General features: G+C 46.9%; 1 protein-coding gene across 2 annotated transcripts; it reads right to left on the minus strand.

Annotated features, from left to right (window-relative positions):
- Window positions 1-822: 822 nt before the first annotated feature.
- On the minus strand, window positions 823-23,221 carry Muc (dihydrolipoamide S-acetyltransferase muc). Of its 2 annotated transcripts, XM_077696063.1 has the most exons (12): window positions 22,952-23,221; window positions 22,508-22,590; window positions 18,466-18,689; window positions 16,045-16,308; window positions 12,732-12,872; window positions 11,750-11,835; window positions 11,086-11,226; window positions 6,918-6,999; window positions 6,330-6,410; window positions 5,425-5,499; window positions 4,688-4,752; window positions 823-1,272 (listed from the first exon to the last, which is right to left on the minus strand). In XM_077696063.1, the coding sequence occupies exons 1-12, from the start codon at window positions 23,071-23,073 to the stop codon at window positions 1,143-1,145; spliced, it is 1,494 nt and encodes a 497-aa protein (XP_077552189.1). In that variant the 5' UTR covers window positions 23,074-23,221; the 3' UTR covers window positions 823-1,142. The 2 variants fall into 2 exon arrangements, with proteins under 2 accessions (XP_077552189.1, XP_077552190.1); XM_077696064.1 differs by lacking the exon at window positions 22,508-22,590 and having other exon boundaries at window positions 22,952-23,085.
- Window positions 23,222-24,855: the final 1,634 nt, after the last annotated feature.

The following is a 24,855-nucleotide window of genomic DNA, read 5'->3' on the forward strand; positions in this document are numbered from 1 at the left end:
AAAATGCAGCCTTTGTTGCAAGTCAGTGAAAAAGCGCAATTATGTGGATGGAAGAAAGGACACTTCAGGCGCCTTTTTTTCTTTCCAATTCATGCTGTTTCACTGTCGTGTCGTGTAACTAAATAGTTCAAGCTTTAGCCAGTTTTTATGGGTGAGCTTTGCTGCGTTACGTGAGAGCTCGCAGTGAAGCACACTTGAAGGTTTTTAGCCATGCCAGCACAAAAAAGACAACCTGCTGAGACAACAGAGTGTAAAAGTTAATACATAAGCACTGCAGCTGATACAGTTCTTGCGCCTGCACTTACCCTTGCTGGCACAACTTTGGCATAACTTTGCAGTACAAACTTTCATAATTTTTAGATAATTTGTTTGATTCCAACGCTACACAGGCGATCAGGAGTGCTGTAGTGGAGGGGTCTGAATTACATTTGGCCACCTGTGGATCTTTAATATGCGCTGAAACCTTGAATGCATGGGCGTTTTTGCTTTTCACCTCCATTAGAAAACCGGAAACCATGGCCGGGAATCAAACCTGTGTACTTGGGCTTTCTTTTTTTTTTCAGATACAGCAAACTCGTGAGCAGCTGTGTACAGAAAGTACAGTTTAGGCGTGGCAGCGGAAAACCTAATTTTCAGAAGTTTAAGACAGAGTTGTCAAATTCCAACCTCCCATCAACAGTGCAGGCAGTTCTGAAATTTGTTTACTCATCCACCAATTTAACAAATAAATTTCCACTCCCTGTCAGTGTAGTTAAATCAAGCTCTAGCAGTGTAAAGGTCGTGTGAATATCATGTAGTTGAAAGTAAATTCAGAGACCGATGCAGACTCGTTAAACCAGTTTTATTCACTATAACCTGCAGTTGCACCCGCCTCAAAGCACACAGCACCGCAGCAATGGCCACCAGCTCTCTGCCGTTCCCGTTGTTTACGATGGTACTTCCCTCCGCTCCTTTTCCAAGGCCAACATATTCACCACCGACCCCCTCAGGGCGGTGGCTGCGTCTCCCACAAGCAGGCCGCAGAAAACACGAAAGTGGAGGGCACGAGTGGAAGGGGAGGTTGGGGGGGGGGAAGGGGGTCAACGACAGTTCTCCTTCTAGCTACACAGCATAAATTACACGTGGGGGCACTGTGTGTCCAATCAGAGCAGCATCAAGTGTGGGCTCTCGAGGAGGTGCTTGAAGTGCTGGAGCCACTGCGCCCCTACGGCGCCGTCGACCACACGGTGGTCGCAACTCAACGTCACCGACATCATCTTCACTGTCCGGTACCTGAGGGAAAAGGGAGGAGGAGGGATGAGAGAAGGCAGCGGCTGAGGAATGTATCTCGCTGCATTCATTGGCCCCTATTCATCGAATGAACCCTAATTGGGGTTGAAGTCCAAGGTTTGACAAAATCTTGTCTGGTCGGGTAAGAGATCCACAGTTAAAAACTTGTGGTCACCGACCAAGGGTTTATTAAAAAAAATAAGGAAAGACGTTTGGGTTTCCACACAGAAGCCTTGATCACTGAGCAAAGAAGTCCGAATCTCAAGGCATTTAAGTGTGTCTTGCATCTTGCATATGCCGGCGGCAGATTGCCTGCATGAACAAGGCCTCCGTAGTGAACAAGTAGTGAACAGTGAACAAGGCTTCCGTAGGGAAGCCAAAACGTATTTCTTACCATTTTTAATAAACCCTTGGTTGGCAACCACATAGTTAGTATGAACCTAATTTGGGTCTTACCGTATTTACCCGATTCTAACGCGCCCCCGATTTTCCTGGCAAAAAAAACGAAAAAACTTGCACCTCCGATTGTAACGCCCACGGGACTTTGTGACACATACAAACGAATGCGAGAGAAACAGGCGATTTATTTCCCAAAGTAATCTCACTCATCTCACTCCTCGTCGCTCTCCGCTGAGCACAACATCTCGGCCTCGGAGCCTTCAAGCGCGTTCGCGACTTCTGAACAAACGTTCAACCATGTTCTATGGGATCGTGGCCCACGCCTCGCACGCCCATCCCGAGAGCTTCTCCAGAGGTGCACGCTTCAGCCGACCGCTCGTTTTGAACGCGTGGGAGCCGCTGCTGCCATTGCTGTTATCAAGCGCGCAAGTGAAATGATTGGACGATTTCTGTGAACTCCGATTGAAAAGCCTAGGCGCCTAGGCTTGCTGCGTCCGAAAAATTGTTACTAAAAGCTTTGGCGTCATCTTGAGATGGCGATGGCGATGGGTGGGACGAAATTTCCGCTCTTTCGGCAGTTTCGGTTTCGTATCCGATTCTAATGCGCATGCGATTTTTCAGCCTATTTTTTCGGAAAAAAAGTGCGCGTTAGAATCGGGTAAATACGGTAAGTGTGAAAGCAATGCCTCATCTATCGATGTGCCGCAGAGGAGGCTACAGGTTAATTTAGACCGCCCGGAGCTAGAGAACGAAATCTCGACTGGAAACTGAAACCATGACCTAACAACCTAACATTCTCAGCTCATGGAGATTACACATTTGGTCTTGCCAAGGCGGTAGGACTGTGTTTAAAAAGGCATCCTGGATTGAGTAGTTGCTGGAGCAGCACGCTGCCTATGATGGGCCGCACAATAAAAAAAGTTTAAGGAGAAATTAAACTAGTTTGCATTTCACTGGATTAGATTGCAATAAACGTGCAAGAAATGTCGAACTGAAAAGTGCACATCATACATAGGCAAATTGAGTCTATGCTTCCAACTGTTTACCTGACAAGTTTGACTGCCAATGTTCAGTGACACTTACTGAAAGTGTAAGCACTAAAATAAACCAGCAATAATGAGGACGCGCATACAGTCCAACCCACTTATAACAATACCGGTTATAACAACATATTGGATATAACAACAAACAGTTGTGACACCATCAACTTTGCCATGTATTATATGGTAAAATAAACTGCTTATTACAATGGTTGTTTTCCTTATTATTGGTTACAGTTAAACCTGGATATAACGAAGTTGACAAAAATTCGCTTTTTTTCGTTACATCCAGGTTTTCGTTACATGCAGGTTTCAAGCTAAAGCTCGCGGGAATGAAGGAGAAACGAAACCAATGTGCTAGGCATCAGTAGTGCTGAACTCAGCCTTGTTCAAGGATATTTCACACTGAAAAACTGCGTGATTTGCGCTTGCTGCTACTACACGGCCCCCGAATTCACAAAAAGTAACTAAGTATAACTTTTCCTTTTTGATACTTTTCGGTGCCTAACGCGTTTCAAGAACCAGACTTGTGCTGAAAGGGCGCCTTTTCGCGAAGTCCATGCTCTTTTCTGCAGTCAAAATTGTTGAAGGGATGCTAGCTGGGACACTGTACCGGGCGGTGACGTTTATCGCCGGCGGAGGCGCCATTTAAAATTGCGAGCTTGACTTGAAAAGACAAATCTTTTCGTATTCAGGCAGCAAAAATCATCCGCGAACCCATACCACAGATATCAGGGGACACACGCGACTACACACCGACAGGCAGGCCTAGCATCTAACCGACACCTCACTCACGTTGAAACGCACTAGAGATTGCGGTGCGGGCGAAATTCGCTAAATTAGTGCATTTCGCCAGCCGATTTTTCAGAAAAAGGGCAAGAAACTGACTCATCAGCGTAGCGAATTCGTTACATCCAGGTTAACCATCGCAACTCCTTCGTTACATCGAGGTCGCAAACACATGGGCCTCAATAAAGGGGGAAACGGGGAAGTGAAAAACTTCGTTAAATCCAGGAATTCGTTACATAGAGGTTCGTTACATCCAGGTTTAACTGTACAACAATTGAAACTGACAGTATGAGCCTACGCAAAATATGGTATTTGGAGATCTGTGAGAGATCATGAAGCATTGTGTGTGACCAGGCATGACTTCAAGCATGAAACAAGTTGCAGCATCTACTATCCTTCCAACACTCAGAAAAAGTTGATGCCCTTCATGTAGCCATGCTATCCCTGAAGGAAGAGACCTCCTGACTACCCCTCTTATCTCCTGCTGTCTGCTGGCCCAGGAAATAAAAGAGGCAGGGAGCGCCTCTTTAACACTGTTTAGATCAAAATAAAGCTACAGCAGGGTAAAGGCTACCGTTGATTGCCAGTGTTTAAAAAAGCAGAAAACAATGCCACTTCAGTGGCATGAAATCTGCCAATCCATAAAAAAGAAAGTAAAAGTCAAGGAACTGATGCAGAGACTTCCTCCGAATAAAAGAAAGTAGTCTTTCCTAGCGGTTCTGTGGAGTCGGTTGGAAAACGCACGGCCAAGTCTGAGGGCTCAACCACCGGGTAACATTTCCGTTTTGTAAATATTGTGTGAAAACTCCTAAATGCTTACAAAAGTACCTTGCTCTGCCCAACCCCATTATACCAATTACTGGTTATAACTATGACTTTTTTGTGGCACTTCAAGATTGTTATAAGTGGGTTACACTGTCGCTACTTCACGCTCTGCGCAAGGTAGCTTTGGTGTTCGTGGGTAGGCCTACAATGCTAGAGGCCTTTCAAATTAGTGCTTAAAGTTGTTACTGTATATGCCGGATAACTTTTTCATTCTGAAGTGCATCCACTGAAAGCTAACTCCTTTTTCAGTAAACAATAACACAAAAGGGATGCTAGCTCTCGTGAATGCCGCAATCACCAAGATGCAAAACACGCAGACATTTATCCAGCATAATGAAACGGGGAAGGCAGTGGAGTCTCCATACCCTGTACTGCTGTCTTCGTCGGGCACAAGCGCATCCTCAGTGCTACCCACTGCCAAGATGCACGCCTGCACAAAACAAGAAAGAGAATGGGAATGAGGAGAGTTTACAGCTGGGTACCCTTAGGCTGTGAGTTTCTTTAGTCAGCCTGCTACAGCAGAGCACTACCGACAGGACAGACAAACACAACAGTGTAAATATGGAGAACAAGAACAACACAGTGTATACTTAGAATGCAATGTGCACTTGGCATGTGCAATTTATGTGTAACCACGCATTATTGTATTGATTGTAGGTTTCTTAACGCGCCGACGCAACGCAGGCGATGAGGCGCGCCGTAGCGGAGGGCTGTGGATTAATTTTGACCACCTGGGGATCTTTAACGTGCGCCGAAATCTCGTACACACGGGCGAACCAAGCATTATTAATTTTTAGCGAGACGTAAGCACTGACACCGCACTTTCATGAGCAAAAAGGCACACTTGCACCTGCTCCTTCTAGTGCTGTCCTTACAAGAGACAGTCTATGGAAGCTGTGACAAACGCCAGTAGCCATCACAAATTTCTCAACAAAAGTAAATGCCATTAACTGCTCTGTCACCATAGATTGATTCAACATTAAAAAATTGCCATTTTGAACACTGACATACCCCAAATACTGAGGCCCAACTTGTGCTTTGGCACAGTGAACAGTCACAACTCAAATGATCAGGAGAATATAGAGGGAAGATGGAGGCAAACCTGAGGCGGGTTGATGATGGCCGAGAAGTTCTTGACCCCAAACATGCCCAGGTTGGACACGGTGATGGTGCCGCCCTGCAATGATACAGCAAGTCGTTTTACTGTGCCACCCTTTCATGCTTTCGCTTCTTTTACAAGCAGTACTGACACACCTAAAGTGAGTGCGCTTAGGGTCAAGCACCGAGCACACCTCACTCAATTTGTTCGCAGCAACTTCTCCACAATGTGTGGCCACCACATTTTCTTAACTAAACTAACTTAATGAGCACGATGGATTGCATTTTTCGGCTTGCAGCAAGTTCCCGATTACACTTTTCGGCTGGTTGAGTGTGTACTTGTCTGGGAGTATAAAAAAAACTTGACGAACTGGGCATCTAGAGAGAAAACGCCCACGCTTTCTTCCATGCCGTCTGACCACATAGGCTTCCAGGTTTGTCTTAGTTTTTCACTTGATGGGCTTGCAGCTTCACGTAAAAATGTCGCTGGGTGCATAAATGAATGGAGTCAATGACAGGTTTTGGGCAGTTTGTGTTAGTGGTTCACCGTGTTCCCTGGCTGATACTACAACTACAAAATGCCCGTGGGGCAAAAAAAGAAAATTACAACAAGTTTTACACTATTTAAACTCCTTCTTGCTTTTCCGCCAAAAACTGTGCCAGCTTTGCAAAACCAACACTGCAAGCAGTGTTTCGACCATTTGAAAGCATAGGTTACTAGTGACTCGACCAATTTCGTGAGAGGCATTGTAAATTTTTGAGCCCGCAGTCATACATCTAAAGCATCTGGTAAGTGCGTAAATTTCCCTCGATTCATTTTACATAAGCAAAACTGGCCCACTTTCCTGTGCAGGTAACAAGCACCACAATGAAAGCACGAAGCAGAAAAAAAATCGCCACCAAACTCACCTGAAACTCGTGGGGCTGCAGCTTCTTTTCGCGTGCCTTGGAAGCCAGACTTCTGGTTTCTTGGCTGATTTGGGCCAGACCCTGAAACAAGGGTTGGCAACAACGACACTCGGCATTTCACCGTCAAACAGGTGATTTTAAAAGCAGCACTTGTTCATGCCATAGAGCCCCGGTAACTCTAAAACTTGGAGTAGGGAATTTTGGGAACGCAGTTTCCCAATTTTTGTCCAGCTCCACAGCTTAAAAAGTAAGTAGCAATGTCACTAATACTGCTTGCTTCATCTGTTTGCAATTCATTGTGATCTTTTAGTCAAGATCTCACAACCTGCTTTATAACAGCTTTTCTAGTGAGAGGTGCTTTGGCTGCAGCAAAAGCACCAATTTCAAGCACACAGCCAGGCTTCCCTTGTGAGTCACCAGCTCAGTGAAAGATATGTTGTCTCGGCTATCTAGTGATTCCACAATCCAAGACGGGCTTCGCATAATAAAATGAATGCGCAAAGACATCCATCCTGGGTGACTGACTTGAAAAAGAGCGATACAGCCAAAAACCTCAACACAGATTAAACATGCATGTAGCCTCCTAACCTTCTTCTCAGCTCCAAAAACGATGGGAGTGATGAGGCCCTCTGGAGTGCTCACTGCCATGCTCACGTCGACAGACTTGTACCTGCAAGGTCGTGGGGAAACAGTGAGAATTTGCGCTTTCTTCAGCTGCGACTGTTACTTAGAGGGTACATTACAAGTGTCATAGGACAGAGTCCAACACGTACTGAAATGCCCATAAAGTATAACTGTTACAACTTTTCCGTTCTAATCGTGTTAAACAAAAGAGACATTTTCTGGGGCATTTAGTGGTACAGTTACAACTGCGCATGCAACGAAAATGAATGAAGTCAAAGAACAGACGGGACAACTTTTTGTCTGTAGCTTCTTTGTATGCTGCTGTAATCATACTGTTGTAAAACTTGCTGGCCCAACAATCCATGTTTAGAGCTTTTAACGTGCATGAAACAAACTCAAGATGGAACTGCACCGATCAGGCAGCTCACATACAGACAGCTTCAATGCAATATGCAGCAAATACGAAACAGTCATGCTTGCTGCCATGGATAACTAGACAATAGATATGAGGCCCAACCAGGGGAGACAAGAGGGGGAATTCAGAAGTGCCCTGAACAATAAAAGGGGTACTGACACCAATTTTCAGGGTTGATGTTGTTATGCAGTTTGCTTCCATTGCTCAACAGAACACTCAGCTGACCTGTGACGCATAAAACACACAGGGTGGTACGACAATAATTACCTGTTTATTACTTTACCCAATTACTTACAACTTACCGTATTTACCCGATTCTAACGCGCACTTTTTTTCCGAAAGAATAGGCCGAAAAATCCCATGCGCGTTAGAATCGGATACAAAACCGAAACTGCCGAAACAGCGGAAATTTCGTCCCACCCATCGCCATCGCCATCTCAAGATGGCGCCAAAGCTTTTAGCAACGATTTTCGGACGCAGCAAGCCTAGGCGCCTAGGCTTTCCTATCGGAGCTCACACAAATCGTCAAATCGTTTCACTTGCGCGCTTGATAACAGCAATGGCAGCAGCGGCTCCCACGCGTTCAAAATGAGCGGTCGGCTGAAGCGTGCACCTCTGGAGAAGCTCTCGCGATGGGCGTGCGAGGCGTGGGCCACGATCCCATAGACCATGGTTGAACGTTCGTTCAGAAGTGTGGCATCGCGAACGCGCTTCCGCGAGGCCGAGGCACCGCGAGGCCGAGATGTTGCGGTCAGCGGAGAGCGACGAGGAGTGAGATGAGTGAGATTACTTCGGGAAATAAATCGCCCGTTTCTCTCGCATTCGTTTGCCGGTGTCACAAAGTCCCGTGCGCGTTACAATCGGAGGTGCAAGTTTTTTCGGTTTTTTTGCCAGGAAAATCGGGTGCGCGTTAGAATCGGGGGCGCGTTAGAATCGGGTAAATACGGTACCTGTTTATTCTGAAAATAAATAAGAATGATTTTCGCCTATGGGAACATAGCGGCCGATTCCGACGTGCGAGCCAGCGCAAGCTGATCTCGCAACGACGGCGCCACCTGGGGTATGCAGAGCGAAATGGACGATGGGGATTCACGGTAGGAAGGAGCCAAGTGTAGCAGATGATCAGAAAATCTTTTTCATCCATAATTTAAGATTATCACAAATACTTGCATAACAGGACAAAAGATATTTTCTGATCGTCTGCTACACCATTTGGCTCCTGCCTACCGTGAATCTCTATCTTCCATTTTGCTCTGCATACCCCAGGTGGTGCCATCATTGCAAGGTCAGCTTGCGCTGGCTCGCACGTCGGAATCGGCCGCCATTTTCCCATAGGCGAAAATCAGTCCCATTTATTTTCAGAATAAACAGGTAAGTACCGTCGTTTTTCCTGGTGCCAAACAAAATACAGTGTAATCTCGATGATACGATTCTGGGTGATACGAATTTCGGGATGATACGAATTTCTGAAAAGTCCCGGCGAAATTGCATTGTTAGCAATGGGAAAGATTTCGGCTGTTCCGAACGGACCTGCGCGGCCCGGCGGATGATACGAACGAGCCGGCGAGGGGCCCGACTGCCGAACGAGCAAGTGACGGCTCTCTCTCCCCTCTTTGTCGCTCTTTCTCTAGAAACGGCCGGGCCGTTGTTTTCTGCTTGCAGACATTGCCACGAAACCCCGCACGCTTCTCGCGGCGTGGCCGGCTGTGACCGCAAAGTGGTGAGGCCGCAAAGTGGCAAGGCCGCTTGAGCGACCACTCCTAACCGCTCTTTAAAATGCCGCTCAAGGCAGACGCTAAGTTGCTTGTGCGGTAAAGGAGCTGATTAGGCATGCGAAAATGGTACTATAAAACATCATCCACGGCGCTAGTGAAAGCGCCCATGAGATATCTGCCGGGGTGCTAAGCTTAACCATCTCCGGCGGAGCTAAGCCGGCTGTCTCGAGCGCTTCGCAAGTCGTCAGGCTCCTCCATCCTGCCGCGCGCGTCGTGCGTCATTTTTTGGTTGAGGTAGGAGCTACCGCGGGCGCGAAATCGTCGATACAGGCGTGAAAATACAGTGCGCGCAAAGCCGAGGTGTGCGAATCGCGTGCAAAAACGCACCATGCGGTTCACGCTTGACTTGCGGCATCTAGCGAGCTTGGGCACCGCGAGTGAGGTGACGAGCGCGAAGCGTTACGCGCTCCAGAAAGGACTGCTTTGCGACGTTGGGGTAAAAAAATGCAGAAGAAAATCACGAATTTCTTCAGGCGAAAGTAAAAAAAGAAATGTACATGAAAACTTTTTTCAACGCTACATTTTTTGGTCTGTATTGGTTCATACGAATTTCGGATGATACGAATATTTTTCGCGGTCCCGCGAGATTCGTATCATCGAGATTTTACTGTAGACCAGAAAATGTGACCTCCGTGTGAAGTTTGAGCGCGAACAGAGCAACGGTTCGCTCAGGACAAAATTTTAAGTGTTCCAATTATCATCGTACCACACTGTATTGTAATTTGACCTCATTTATTTGGCCGACAGAACAGCTCGGGCAGAAGAGCGCGGAAAATGGACGCATCAACGTGACATCCCCCATGGTAAGGAGAGAAGTGACGGATTGATTGATTTGATTGTAGGGTTTAATGCCCCGACGCAACGCAGGTGATGAGGCTTGCCATAGTGGAGGGCTCCGGATTAATTATGACCACCTGATGATCTTTAACGTGCACCGAAATCTCGTACACATGGACGTTTTTGTTTTTTGCCTCCATCAGAAAAGCGGCCGCTGTGGCCGGGAATTGAACTTGTGACCTCGTGCTCAGCAGTGCAACACCTTAGCCACTGAGCCACCGCGGCGGGTGCCAAGTGTCTCCAACGTTTGGCAGAAACATATGACGTCACTTCACATGTGTGGCTCGGCGTACAGTGGTAAGGTGCTGCCAGTGTTCACAACTGATGCGTGCAACCACTGCTACAGGAGTTACCGCTCACCGAAATGGCACTCCTAGCAAAAACAAAGTTCCACGTGCAAGAAAAAGGTACATAATATGACCAAGAATCAGAATAAATATCGCCATCCGCATTTCAGTTGACAGCGGTATCAAATATCCACTGTGAACATAGACCTAAACGCCTTGAGGCAATGCAGTTTTGGTGGCCGGGTAGTCAAAGCAATGCCTCTGTCAGTTGAAAAACAGCGAGGTGATTGTCGTGTTGTCGGGGGTTTTACTGAAGACACCTAGAGTGTTAACACACGCGTTTATTCACGGTAGCCATGTTTTCCACTCTATCTGCTCGGCCGTTCCCCGTCCCAGCATTCCCCGCTCTGGTACGTGACGCCCTCCTCTCGAGAGAGTGCCGTGATAGTTGTCTCGACACGACAGTGATGACGTGTTCTGTCGCACCCGCCTTCCGGGCTTAAAGCAATGGAAACGGAAACTGATGCTTTTGTAGTTTTGAGAAACCAGGATTGACCTGAAATTTCCCACTAGGAGAAGTGTGCTCCACATAATGTAACGTGGCACAATGCTTTGATGCATGTCAGCTATAAATACACTTTGTGAGCTATTACATCAGTGACATAAATGCAACGTCCAGGCCTGCACCTCGATGAGAGATGTGGATGGGGAAGCAAGATGTCAGTTGTGTTTACTAAACTGGCACTTCCAAATGAAAACAAAATAGAAGAAAAAGAAGGCAGAGCCACGGCAGCGTGAAGAACCAACGCAGCACTCACTCCCTGATAAAGGTCTCCTGCCAGGAGGAGTTGGCGGCAGGCACCTTCTTGGCGGCCAGGGCAGTCGCCTTGATCACAAAGTCGTTCACCGAGATCTTGGTGCCCTCCTTCTCCATCATCTTGTTGAACTCCGCACGCAGCCTGCATGCACAAAGGAGGGGATGAACGGGTGGGTACTGTATTTTCACACGTATAACCCATCTTGCACCCACAGAGAAAAACAAAGAACACATATTTCCTCACCGAATTGACCGCTTAATACAAACTTTCTGCCTTCGTAACAAAGACGTACTAACAATGAGATAAGACAACGCCACGCCTAAGACTGAACAGTTAAACTTTACGGTCTTCTTGTGCTTTCGAGCCAGCTAGAATACAGCAGGAGAGAGAATGCATCACAGTGTGGCACGCGTTGCTGTGAAGTTGCCCTTCGAGGCAAAATTCACATGTTACCACAACGCACCTTTACTCTTTAGTTAACGCACAAAGAAAAACCATCATGGCCTGTTACGAACAACGACAAGGAGGGACACAGACAATAAAGGAAGGGCCAGGGCCCCAGCACATATGTGCTGTGTGGATCAATTTGCCCGTTGTAATGGACGTCCCTTGCTCTAATTTCGCACAACCAAGTGAAACCGTTCTTTGAGGAAGTCAAACTCACTTGAAGACAGCGTCCATCTTGATGTCGACAGTGAGGTAGTAGTGTGGTATCGTCTGCTTTGACTGGAGTAGCCGCTTGGCTATAGTCTGCAAGAAAAAAAGGACACGAGTAGTCGCAAACACAGTGCTTTCTCTGTTGTTTACGGCCAGCTTCACGAGGCAGCCGAAGCACTTTTGATTGATGATTTCTGTCTTTTTCACCACCAGTTTTGTCGTGCTTTTGCAAATTCGAAGCGACCTAATGTCAAATCGTGTCATTCGCAATCAGTTCCAATCAAGGGTTCGGAGAGTCTAGTGGGTGAAGGTCCTCCATTTGAACCTTTAGATCAATGCAAATTGAACTCTTTTTTTTTCTTGTACATTTTCAATCTTACCTGCCCTCTGCATGCGATTTCCCTTAAAGACCACATACACCGTCATTCCCGTAACCTAGGCAAAATCTCTATGGCACTTTCAGGATTGCGTGTTTGTGCTGCCCAGAATAACACAATGTCCCACAAAATTTTCTTTGTTTTGAAAAACATTTCCAATGCACAGCTCCTCACATTATAAACAAATCTTTACTTAATTCCTGAATAATGTATACCTAGCACTCCCACTTTCTAGGTGCCCCAGATTTTATTTCTATTCTCACAAAAAAAAAAAAAAAAAGCCCACCAAATGCTAACGTGCCTTGATAATCCCTCCAATAGTAGTGCACCTGCCCATAAAGCAGCCTGCTTCCCCCATTTAAGCCCATTTTTAAAAAGTGGGAATAAGTTGCCTCCCCTCCAAAGTTCAGATAGCTCCAAGCTCCACAAGAGCTTTGGGAATGTTTCAAGGGCATTACGTCCTTTTCTCTACAACTGAAGACCCCGGCTCGATTCAGCAGACCCCAGCTGCAGCCAAGCAATCGAATCATTCAGCCGCAGTCAGTGTTTCTGTCAGTCCTTCCGTCTAATTGCGCTGTTCACATAGCAAGCGCAGGCAGAGAGGGAACCCACCTGTCGCATGCTGGAGAGGGAGATGTCTTCGTACTTGGTCGCGACGCCTCCAGCCGCAGCCGCAGCCCTGGGCGCAGCCAGGGCCGAAGCCAAGTCTTGAGCCACAATCCGGCCTCCCGGGCCACTCCCTCCAGGAACTTGCTGCGAGGGAGAGAGGGATGTTTCACACTCAGTAGCCACTATCTCAATGCCCTGAAAGCTTGCCTACCCCAACGACAAGAAATGGAGAGGGCACTTTTTGACAGAAGAGTGCTGCCTGGCTGAGACTCGTTTCTTTATGTGCGTGCAGAATTTACTTCTGCATTTGCTTTAGAAGGAAAGCAAAGAGGTTACAGAACTGAAAGAAGTCTTTACCACTGGCCAATGGGTATCGAGGAACTCACATGAATTATAGTAACTATTTTTGAGTGGTGCAATATAGCCACCCAATTAACAAACAAAAGTTCCCGAATGCTACACATTTTCAAACGAAACCAATCAGTGGAAGCTACCGGCCATCACTACTTTGCAGTCATGAAATTTATGCTCAAAGTTCCTTGAACCAACACATAGGGATGTGGCCAAAAAAAAAAACTGCAATCACTTCTATATTCTAAATTGTGTACTGAATTGCGGTGAAAATCAAGCATCGTTACCGACTAAGCTCTTACACACTCAAGAAAGGCACAACCAATCAAAAGCCTCGGCAGTGCAAAGTGTGTGTTCTTTGACAGAGGGCACATCTTCCATGACATAATTTTCATTTGAACTCCCGTGTGATAAATATTTATCCAATTTTCAGAATGACCGTGCAAAAAAACTTGAAGAGCCACAGCCTGCAACCTGATTGTTAAATATATGCATGTATAAATTGTTATTGGGTAAGAGATGGCCAGTGGCCTCAAAAAAGAGGGGGTGCTGGGTTCAGGGTGGCCAGATGCAATTGGGCTAACAAGTAAATAATCATTCCAAAAGAACCCAAAAAAATGTGGCGAGACTTTTGTGACAAAGCACAAAATAAGGAGGGGTTCCAGAAACGCTCACAAGAAGGTCCCCCTCTAGACTCGTGCTCTGAGACCTCATTTTGTATATTCAGTGTGTTCTCGGCAAAATAAACTTCTGCTCTTCTTGAAAAAAAAGTTTATTAGATATAATTAGGCAAGAAAACGGGAATGCAGTATGGAGTAAAGAAGTAAAATTAAATATTTTGTATCGTGACAATATACAGAAATTTGAATGAAAGCACTTGATTTTACAGTTAAACCTCGTTATAACGAGACGGGCTATAACGAAATAATGGATATAACGAGCAAATCGTAATTCCCCTTGAAAGTCCCCATAGAAGCCAATGTATTAAAACCTCGTTTTAACGAGGTAAAATTTGCCCGTTACGGGATACAACGAACAAATTTCGTCGAGAAATCAAATTTTGAGCTTATTTTACAACAGTGCGCAACGCGGATTTGAGACAGTGCGCGACGTGACAACTGTATTAGCAGTTCAAAACTCCCGCCACGCGCGCGAAGCTGGATGGCGCGCCGTGCGGACGCTGCGCCCGCGAAGCCATTCCCACCCTCCTCTCGCTGCGCACGGCATGCAGGCAATGGGGCCCTTCGATTTACAGTCTCGGACTCACCGCGGGCTCCCCTAGAAGCAGTCCGACGTTCGATTTTCCCATGTATCCCTATGGCTTCGGGGAATCCTCGGACTACCCGCGGACTATCCGCCCGAGAAGAGCCCCAATGCACACGGCGCGCGCGGTTGCGTCACCTTCTTTTCCCCCCCCTCCTCCCCTGTTCGTATCGCCGACGTCGCTGCGTAGTTGTGTGTGCGTGGGTTTTGGCAGTCTTTATCGTCGTACTGCCCGCGTGATTCCAACAACGCGAGTGCGACAGGCGGGAAGCGAAAGCGAAAGACTATCACGCTTGAACAGAAGACGGCTATGATAAAAGCCGTCGCATCGGGCGCGAATGAAGGTAAGGTGCACTCCGTGGTAAGGTGGCAAGAGACTTTGACGTGTGGACGAGTACGCTGTCCATCATCGGGAGCAACCGAGAGTCCGTCGTCAGGGCTGTTGCACGTGACGTGAAAGGAAGCGCTAAGGACGGCGTCGGAGGCACTATATAGATGCGGTGGACGTGCTGCGCCGCTACTTCGGCGCGCACGAGGGCGGCGAAGATGGCGTGAACATAGCGGCCGCTGCTGAGCGAGCCATCGCTCGCTTCAGGAAGGTGCATCAACGTCCAATTACGGACTTCTTCGTAGCCAAGTCTGTTTGAAATACGAGTTTTGAACTGCAATAAAGTAGGTTTGTGACTTTTCCTTTTTACCTCCGGAATGTGTTTATTTTACTGACTACCGCCGTGCGGCAAGATGCTATTTCGCCCCTTTTGTTTTGGAATGGTTTTAGGCAACTACAATGCATAATATTTGCAGTAAATGTCGGCTACGGCTATAACGAAATATTGGCTATAACGAGCAAATCGCGGCGCCCCTTCAATTTCGTTATAACGAGGTTTAACTGTATCGCCGTCTCCTATAGGTAGTCCCCGCCCTATTTAACGATCGTGTAACAGTAATATTAATCACACCAGTGCTTAATTAACTTACTTTTTGGCTCCCCAATGTATGTTTCATTTCACAACCCAACTACGCACAGTCATCGTCGCAAGTGTCGACTCAACTAGAAAGTCCTCAGTTTCCAGCCTTGGCTGAACCGTACATGTTTTTTCGAGTTGAAAAGCTGCGTCATTTCTGCAGTCCATTGAAAGTCCCAGCAGCTGACAACCCCGAAACTTTAGGCCATTATGTTTTTGCAGGATACCGCTCAACATGGGATTCTTCATTCTGTTTCGATAGTGCAACTTCACAACGTTCATGTGCGAACGTTGCTTATGGGCTATTTACTTCAGACAGCCTTTACCACTCGTGTCCGTGTCATCAAAAACTTCTAGCAGGAATGTTTTTTAGAGTTTTTGAAAAAGAACACATTAGTGAAAGTCAGTACCTTCATGCGAACACGAGTAAGCCCAGAAAAGGCAGCAAATGGCTGAATAAATCTAGAACTAACTCGGTGAAAAAAAAAAGCCCAAGTTCGCTTATAATAAGCAGAGTTAGCATTAGCAGCCCTCGCTGGGCTCCTCTATGCCCTAAGCTCTTCAACACACTCCCACTGTGAGAGCAACGTCTTTTTGCATGACTGGGATTCCTGGGTGTTGTCCACTCTTTCTAATGGCACTTGGAGGGTGTGTCGGGCGCGGAGTTGAAAAACATTTCCCTTTGCCTTTAATTGTAAGGCCATTTCAAAAATACACGGAAGCAGAACCACCCTCACCGCCAGGCTTATTCCCTGCTCTGCGGCCAGTCGCTTGGCAAGAGGACTGGCAAAGATGCGGCCTGCCATGCCGGTAGCTGGAGCCCCCGCTGGAGCCGCAGCCATAGCCGGTGCAGCGGCCGGTGGGGGAGGAGCCGCAGCCGGAGGTGGAGCCGCAGCCGGCGCTGCTGCCGGCTTTGGCGGGGCGGGTGCGGCGGCGCCATCATCAACAAAGTCCTTGAAGGCTGCGACGTCGCCTTCGTCGAAGACCAGAATGCACAGGAGCTGTCCAGGTACAGAGGAACAAAAGCAAGGGCACTATTAATTTGAAAACGTAACTTCATCCCTTGGAATAATCGGCTAGATGCAGAGCCAGTCATTGTCACTGGGTCTAGCCCATGGGGCATGAATGGCCTTTGCAGCTGAAGCTGTAATACTTTGTTGGCTTGGAAAATGACAAGCGAGGTGGCTTCACATGCTAGACATGCGCATAAATACCACACTTGCCAGCATTACTGTAGGCACTAGTTGCGGTTTTATTCTCACTTTGAGGTGCTTACTCCTTCTCCAAGCCTGTCCGTCAAACAGCACAACAATTTTGACCTCCCCAGTGAAATTTGTTAATTTCAAACCTACACCCCACTGCCATTATGCTGATGTCTTTTCCCCCCAATGTACCGTAGGGATCACACAGGCCGCATAGCCGATACAGCTGTACAGCAGCTTCTTAAAGTAATAAAGGGGTGAAATATCAATGATGTTTTTGCATGCTTGCCACACAAGCTTGAATTTTGAATTAAAGCAAAGGCTTACAAATAAACGTAAGAGTTGCCATTTTAACCTCCATCACAAAATGTAGGATTTAAAGAGACCATAAAAACAACATACGACCTTAATTTATTTGTAAGAACTAGCCTTTGGTAACTCCCACAACCGCATTTATGCCCTGAATTAAATTTTCACCGGGAAAAAAAAAAAATATGGAGAAACTTTCAAATTTTGCACTACACAACCTCAACAGGGGTATCATAAGGCAATCAATAAAAACCGAGTTTTCAGTGAGCTAACTCTACATTAGCATTCTTGTAATATGATCAACCAAAACAACAGGCACTACTAAAATTTTTTTTTTTCGTTTTTTTCGTTTTTTCGGTGGTCGCTATCACCAGAGACTGCCAATCACACCACCAAGTATCAAGGGCTAGGCATGAAGGTGGCAAGTGATGTTCTACAGCTTTATGTGTTTGAAATATCTAGATTAATTTTTCCACATTTGCGCTAGACTTGGCATCATTTTTCTTGGGACAAAGCAGTCTTTAGATCAAACCAAAATACACTCGTGTACAAGTAAAAACTGGCAATAGCTCATGTGGCATATCACTCCGCTGTAGCTGTGAATCCAGGTGTCAACACGAGCATGTTTTCAAAAGGAGAATGCGCTTAATGCCCGACATTGTCTACTTTTTCCATGTGGTTTGTTTGTTGTCACAGCAATAATTTATAATGCTTGAAAACTCCCGTAAACGCCTTGCGTGACATTCAAAACACTTTCAGTAACGCACTCCTTGCGCTGTGCGGAAAAACACCCGGCTGTGGCGATGAGGCGCAAGCGCAACTTCATTGTCGCTCTAAAGTTGTACTCAAGTATAGTAAAGAGCCCTCAGCAAAGACGCTCAACTTCAGAGGCTAAAGACAGGCAAGCAGCCACTTCCAAAACAGTTCAGCACACAAAATCCTGCATTGAAAGCATGCAAGAATTTCGAAACACTCTCCGCAATTCTGGCAAAAGAGAATCGGCAGGTGATGACCCCCTCTGAAGAAAGAACCCTGCCCAGGGGTACGCCTCTTGATCAAACCAAACATGCAGTTTGTCTTCACGGTCCCATTAAGAAACTTTGGCAAAGATGCATGACCATGGAGGCTATATATACTGGCAGCCACCTAAAAACTGTTCCACACATTATTTCCTGTATTTAAAGCACCCGAAATTTTTGAAAACGCACAGGGTTCTTTGATTTACAGCTTTGGAGTCACAGAAGAGAGTCCGAGGAGCCCCCACTCCCTATAGGGTGGGGTACAATATATCGCTATGCCAATTTTTCAAAGCCCCTGGTACGCTCCCTTATACGGTAGGGGGCTGCGCCCACGCCCCACTGCATTTGCGCAACCGTTCGCATTCTTACGAGGTTTGGGAGAGAGCTCTGACCATCTCCGACTTCAGTGATCAGCGCCTGGTGGTGTTGAAGGACGTTAAAAGCTCAAGGGGTCTTGGACCGAGGACTCCTCCCCACTGCTCGTACAAATAAACATGTTAACTCTCTCTCTTCCCCCACCATAGGAATACATGTGAACAGAGAATTCCTAATTGCTTCTCGGGGAGTCTAAGCCTGACTGACAGTCAAAGAGCCCCACTGTGTGTACGATCCAGGCGAAGGAACCGACCTTGCCCAGGGGCACATCCCTGGTTCCGGCCGGGATGAGGATCTTGGCCAGGAAGCCCTCCTCGGGCGTCTCGAAGCCCATGGTGGCCTTGTCCGTCTCGATCTCGCACAGCAGGTCCCCCTCTCCCAGCCGGTCCCCCTCCTTCTTCTCCCAGCTCACGATGGTGCCCATCTCCATGGTGGGGGACAGCGCCGGCAGCTGCACCCGCAGGTGGCGCGGAAGCTCTGCTCCCACAGGGGGGGAGAGGGGGGCACAGCAGGAGGAAGGTTGGTTTCAAAGACCAATGATAACAACTTGATGTTTAAAGGAACCATGAAGAGAAAATACAACTTCGTTTAATTTCAAAGAACTAGGATTCAGTATCTCACTCAGCTCCATTACAGCCACAAAAGATGTTTTTTAACGAAAAAAAAAGCAAGAAGTATTTCAAAACTTTCAAATTTTGTGCCACAGTGACGTGTTATGAGCAAGAATGACGTCATACGGGCCAACAATAAAACATAATTTTCAGTGCGTTAACTGCACGTTAGCATTCACGTGATGTGGTCAAATGGAACTAAAGGCCCCATTACAGACGTCCAGTCATGTGTCGTCACGACAGGTCAGTTAGGCGGCCGCCAATCGCACAAACAAGGTTCTGTGACGTCATAGAAAAGTTGCAGGAAATTGGCTAGGGGGTCGCGACTGCTTCACACGTTTTCTTCAATATCTCCGTTATTTGTTCGAAGATTGTGATGATATTGGTATCATTGCTATCGGGACTAAGCAGTCTTTCTAATAAACCCAATTTGTATTTTGTCTTCATGGCTCCTTTAAAGGAACCATGAGGATAAAATACAAGTTTGCTTTATTCGAAAGATTTTGTGTTTTATAGTGCTGCTAGCGCTTGTCCGGCAGCAAAAGATGCCGTATTCAGTGAGAAATGAATCATCAATTTAGGTTAAAATTTTGATTCTTCCGCTAAATCGTCCGTTTTCAGGATGTCAGCAATGAAGTCTTAAGAGTGCATATACAAAGGAACTTGCACTGCGTGATTCGGCTGCAGCGCTGCTTGCCGTCAGTCTTCCCAGATGGTGCTACTGAACTCATGCACAAACTATTGTCTGCCGTATTCGCACCTGCCTTGTTTTTGTTACTGTAGAAAGTAATTGTTCATGTTTCATGCACCATGGAATATCCTCAACAAACAGGGTCACATAAGACAACGTGTCGCTTACGCCAGTCAGCCGGTGTTTGTAAGACAACTTGAAAGCACCGCAGTGCTGCGCAGCTAAAACAAGCATAGTTCGCGCAGTACCAACAACAGTACGCATCTGTATTTCAATGTTTATGCGTGCTTTTGGAACTTCCACTGTTTATCCCCCCATTCTTACTGCCATAAAAAAAATGTGCCCTAAATTTAAGCGCAAATATAGCTCGTTCGGCAAGCTTATAAGCCCTCCCTAATTTGCGTTTGCTTTCGCCGGTCTCCGCCAATCGTAGAGCTGGTTGGTATGACATCATAGGTTCTGTTGCGGGAAATGAGCTCGTAGGTCGCATGGCCATTCTCCTTTTTCTTAATTATATAGCTTATTTGAGCAAAGTGTGTGTTAAAAGTGGTGTCAGTATGACTCTAACAAGGCAATCTTTCGAATGAACCAAACTTGTGTTTTGTCTTTATGGCTCCTTTAAGCGTACAAGGCCAACAGAGGGCAAAAAACACGCCTATTTAATAAAAATGGTGCAACAAGTAAGAAAATTCCGGGCTATCACCACTAACATGAAACCTGAGGAGGAGCAAAGCATGCAGTGTATAAGTGTATTGAAAGATTGTAAGTCTCTCTCTTGCCACACGACACGCGCTGATTGGGCGCTGGTGGGAGGAGCAATCACACACTTGCTGAGGCGGTGGCACCCTCTCTTGCGTAGAACTGGATTTAAGCAATTAAATATGAGAAAGACTGGCCATAAGTTGTCTTCGTGTCGCACGCCACAGCATGCGTTCTAGCGCGAGACATTGGAAAACGAGTGTCCTGGTGTATTCTTTTAGTATGCGTTTTTACCCATGGAGATGAAACGTTCTAGCGCGAGGCATTGGAGAACAAGTGTCCCAGTGTGATCTTTTAGTATGCGTTACATTCAAGAGCGAGGCATTGAAAAAGAGTGTCCCAGTGCTTCAGTACCATGACTACATGAGACGACAGGAGACACCGACAGCCAAACCCTAAGGTGCTCCGCCCCTAATATAAATGCAACTAAAATCAAGCAGTTTAGCTAAACGGAATACAACAAAGCTAAGATGTCTGGTGTACAGGGCCAGGATATAACTATGCGTGAAATGAAATGCAGTGCAAACATTTGATCTCTGCTAAAAACCTAAAAACACGCTTGTTGTAAAACATGGGATTGTCGCCTAAGAGAAAAGATAGATTGGTGTAGTTGAATACGTTGTCTGTAAAGTTCTGGGAAATGTTTCTGTCATGTTGGGTCGAGAGCCCTACACAGAATTAAAATGTGAGCTAGTGATAGGTGTTCTCTGCACCTTCTACACACTTTTAGAGAAGACAATCTTTTCTGAGGCTACCTAAACGCGAGTCTTTTGATCTGTCTGCCTGTCACTTGATTCAGCCGACCGGCCAAAGTGAAAAAACGCTTAAATGCAAAGTATATATAGCCAAAACCTTCCTAAACTACTAAGACTGGTTGTACACCTTGTACATGTGAATGCTGTTCAGCAAAAAGAAAACTGAAGGAATATTTGAGGTAAAATGTAAGTGCGTAATTGTAAGTACCACCGTCCTTTAATTCAGCAATACACGTTGGATCGGTTGTAGCGATAGCGAATGAAAAAGCTATGCGTTTAAAATAACGGTGTCGAAGACAGGCGTAATAAACGCTAACGCTAAAACCAAAGATTTCGGTCCGGGCTGCTACAGGACCAAAAGGAACAAAAAGTCCCAACAGACGGTGTGCGGGCAGTGCGAATGCTGGAAAACTGAAGTGAACAAACCTCCACTCTATTCATTGTGGTATAGCAAGAGGGGAGAAGAGGAGCAAGAGGAGTGGGATGGGCAGAGGAGAGGAAGTTACGTGGCAGGGGCAGCCGAAGATTATCATCTTTCGACGACACTTGCAGCAAAGGAAGCAGATACACAGCCAATTCCTCTTTTTGCAGCCACTTTCTCCACTCTTTGTCATTTCCCCGATAGTTAACGACTGTGTAGTATTATATCGCAAATTTGGAGGAACTTAAAATTGATGGTATGGCAGCATTATATTTATACACAACGAAACCATCGTAAGCAATGCCACATGTGAGCACTGTTTATTAAAAGCCGTCTCGACTTTGAGCGCGTACACACCAGTTTTGAGTAGAACCAAGCAACGAACAGCTGGCCAACACTGGTTCACAAATGCCACATTCCGATTGGCTGGTGAGCTTTTGATTGAAGGTACCTAAATTTGTGCTTATGAGCCCCAGTTGGATTAATGTCCAAACACTTTGTAGTGCGCTTAAGGCTCAGCAAGTCACATGTTGCAACTAATAGCCTAAGAATTTCTTTTAGGCGTGTGCACACCAGAGCTTGCATGTACTCCATAAGGAGGAAAACGCTGACAAATGTAATGCAGGAAGAGAGAAAGGTGCACACTGTTCTTTTGCTTTTTGCATTTCACCCCTTTAATCCAGACAAATTTCTCTTAGGCATATCTGGGAAGCTACCCAGATATTCAATGGGATGGTGTGTCCTCTGCCAACGCATTCAAGTTCATAACACCAAATTTGCGCATACATACAACTGAGTCAAAATCGTTTGAGCAATGCTTCTGCTGAGGACAGTTCTACATCTCACTCCCCCACCCTTCCCCTCTCCTCCCGGAAAAAAAAGAGGGACGCTTCGGTATTCCAGAAGGAATTCGGCTAGGTTCGTAAGAAGTCAGATATGAAGCAATCAGAAACGTGTTCACGAACATGGATAGTGAGAATACTGCTACAAACGTACGATGCAGATGAGTGAATTGAAGAAGTGAACTCTTGGGGTGACCCACAAGGATCAGAGGTTACCTGCGCTATACATCCGCCGCGCCAGGCCATCGTCGAGCGGTTGCCTAGGCTTTAGAAGGCTCCTAGAACTGTGTGCGATCAGTCTGCATTGAAGGAGAGGGTACGAACGGCATACATATAAGTTGTGCTGCTCTACAAAGATCGCGGTTATTAATTCGCACGCAACGCTCCAATCAGGCACAGAGCTAAAGCTCGAACAAACAGCACGGTTCTGCAGGCAACGTCAACAAACACCTTCTCCAAAATTGGCTTCGAGCTTTGGATAGGAACGGTGACCGACCAACATGGGTTGGGTCTGGGTCCAGAAACCTAAAGTCGATCGTGTCGAAACATGCAGCGTAAGCTCTTCGCACTAACGCTTACGATAAGCAGTAAACACCAATGAACGATACATTTCGTACAGTTGGAAGCCGAAGTGACCTTTCGGTCGCCTGTTCCTCTCACCGGTGGCTGGGATTCGCGTGAGGGTTTTCCAGGCAAAGCACGCTGGCGGCTCGGACGAGGCGCTTGCAGCATCTCGGGGCACGGCCCAGTTCGTTCCGCACAACCAGCACAGTCCGCAGCATGCTGAGGCTTTCACTCGACGAGCGCCGATAAATTTCGCCCGCCTCCTGACGTCCCGACGCCCGCACCCAAGTTGAGATGCGACGGTAGAGGACACGGCCGCCGGAGTCTTGCGTCTTTCCTCAGAGCCGACGACCAGGAACGTCTCTCTGAAATGGCGATAGATGGCAAAACAAGCGCCGTGCGCTTCGGAATTTATCACGGCTCAAATAACCGCAATATAATAGTTGTAACAGATTGTAACACAATGCCTCTTGTAATACACACGCCTATCATCGAGGATTTTTTAATTATCGAAAACGTTTATGTGCTATTACGTCGCGCCGCATTTGTTAATACGGTTTAGGCGACCGCGGCGCCCCTCATCGAGTTGTTGCGGCGCTTGCCAAAGCGGTAAATTTGAAACTTGGCTTGTACACGCAACGCAGGCAAATTAATTGTAGATTCATGGGTGGATCTTTAATAATGTGTGAACATCTCATCCCTCTCCCTCACGAGCTTGAGGCTCGACCCGATGCGAATGCCTTGCTCCGGCTTCAGAAGTCCGCAACGCAATGTTCCTAGCACGTCCCTAGCACATCATCCCAACCAGTCGAGTGGTCACGTCTGTTCGCTTTAGCGGCGGCACTGGCTGCCTGCAGATGTTTCTGTTGCCCAACAATGTCGTAATTTCATCGTCGTAACCCCAGTTCCTTCCTTTTTTGGCGCTCGCACTGGCGGCACTGGCTGCAAACAATGCGTGCGAGTGGTGGCGGGAGTCGCGAGACCCATCGAGGTACAGGCAGCTCGCGGGCCGCGCTTCGCCTTCCCTTCCATCTCTCTGGCAATGTCACCAGCGTTGAGAGCTCACCAGTCTTGAAGGCAGCTCTCTCAACACATTCCACTTGGTTGTTTTGTGCTCTTAGATCTATCGCTGACACTGTTGACAGAGCGACGCGAAAATTTTGCTGACATGACCGACATCTTTGTAGTCCACGCACACACAAAAAAAATATTAGTGCTTTTATATGGGAAGAATTTATTGTGAAGCTGGGGTGCTTCAAAGGCACTAAATACAGAGAATGCTAGGTTGGGCGGGCGGTGTGGGGATAGAACTACTGAGAAGCAGGACTGTAACTTTGCTGCTAATACGCGTTACAAATCTAGTAAAGGAAGACAGACTTCATGCAAGAAAAAAAAAAGCTCTTCAATTTCAAAGCCCAATTTGATATGTTTGAATGAAACGGACATACTCAAAATATGACGATAGTCCAGCAGCAGCACCCCGCGAGCCAGAGGCTATGACCTACTCCGCGGCTGTTCGTCGACCCCGCCCTGTTCCAACACGTCGTCAGAGTCCCTTAGCATTGAAGGACTCTGACGTCGTCAAGAGGCCCCGCCATTCCGCCGCCCAATGTCGCCCGCCCGACCCCCTGTAACCCGAAACCAGGCGCCAAGGAAGACCGAGGTGTGGCGAACACCTGATAATCGCCCGCTGTGTTACCACTGCGGAGAGGCCAGCCACATCTACCGCCACTGCCCTTACAAGAGGCTAGGTTTGCGAGGATTCTCCATTGACGCACCTCGCCCTCTCCCTTGCCAACGACCACGTGAGATCGACGAGTATCTCTCTCATACAAGCCGTGGCCCAGCCCGTTTCAACCACTTGCCATCGCCCTACCCATATCAATTGCCGAACCGCCGTAGAAATGCTGACTTCGCCCATGGAAGGTCCCCCAGCCCACATGAGGGAAATTAAAAGCAGCAACTTTGGGAGGTAAAGTTGCACAATGACGGAAAAAGGA

This window comes from Haemaphysalis longicornis, unplaced genomic scaffold, assembly GCF_048455015.1.
Source record: "Haemaphysalis longicornis isolate Haplotype H1 unplaced genomic scaffold, Haemaphysalis longicornis Haplotype H1 scaffold_18, whole genome shotgun sequence".
In the NCBI taxonomy this organism is placed as follows: domain Eukaryota; kingdom Metazoa; phylum Arthropoda; class Arachnida; order Ixodida; family Ixodidae; genus Haemaphysalis; species Haemaphysalis longicornis.

Bases quoted from the DNA above. Each gene is read 5' to 3' on its own strand.
- Muc (XM_077696063.1), bottom strand. From the start codon at position 23,073: ATGCTGCGGACTGTGCTGGTTGTGCGGAACGAACTGGGCCGTGCCCCG. The intron at 16,309-18,465 runs GTCGGTTCCTTC...GTACCTGGACAG, and splicing joins GGGATGTGCCCCTGGGCAAG to CTCCTGTGCATTCTGGTCTT. The intron at 6,411-6,917 runs GTTAGGAGGCTA...CCCTTGTTTCAG, and splicing joins TTTTTGGAGCTGAGAAGAAG to GGTCTGGCCCAAATCAGCCA.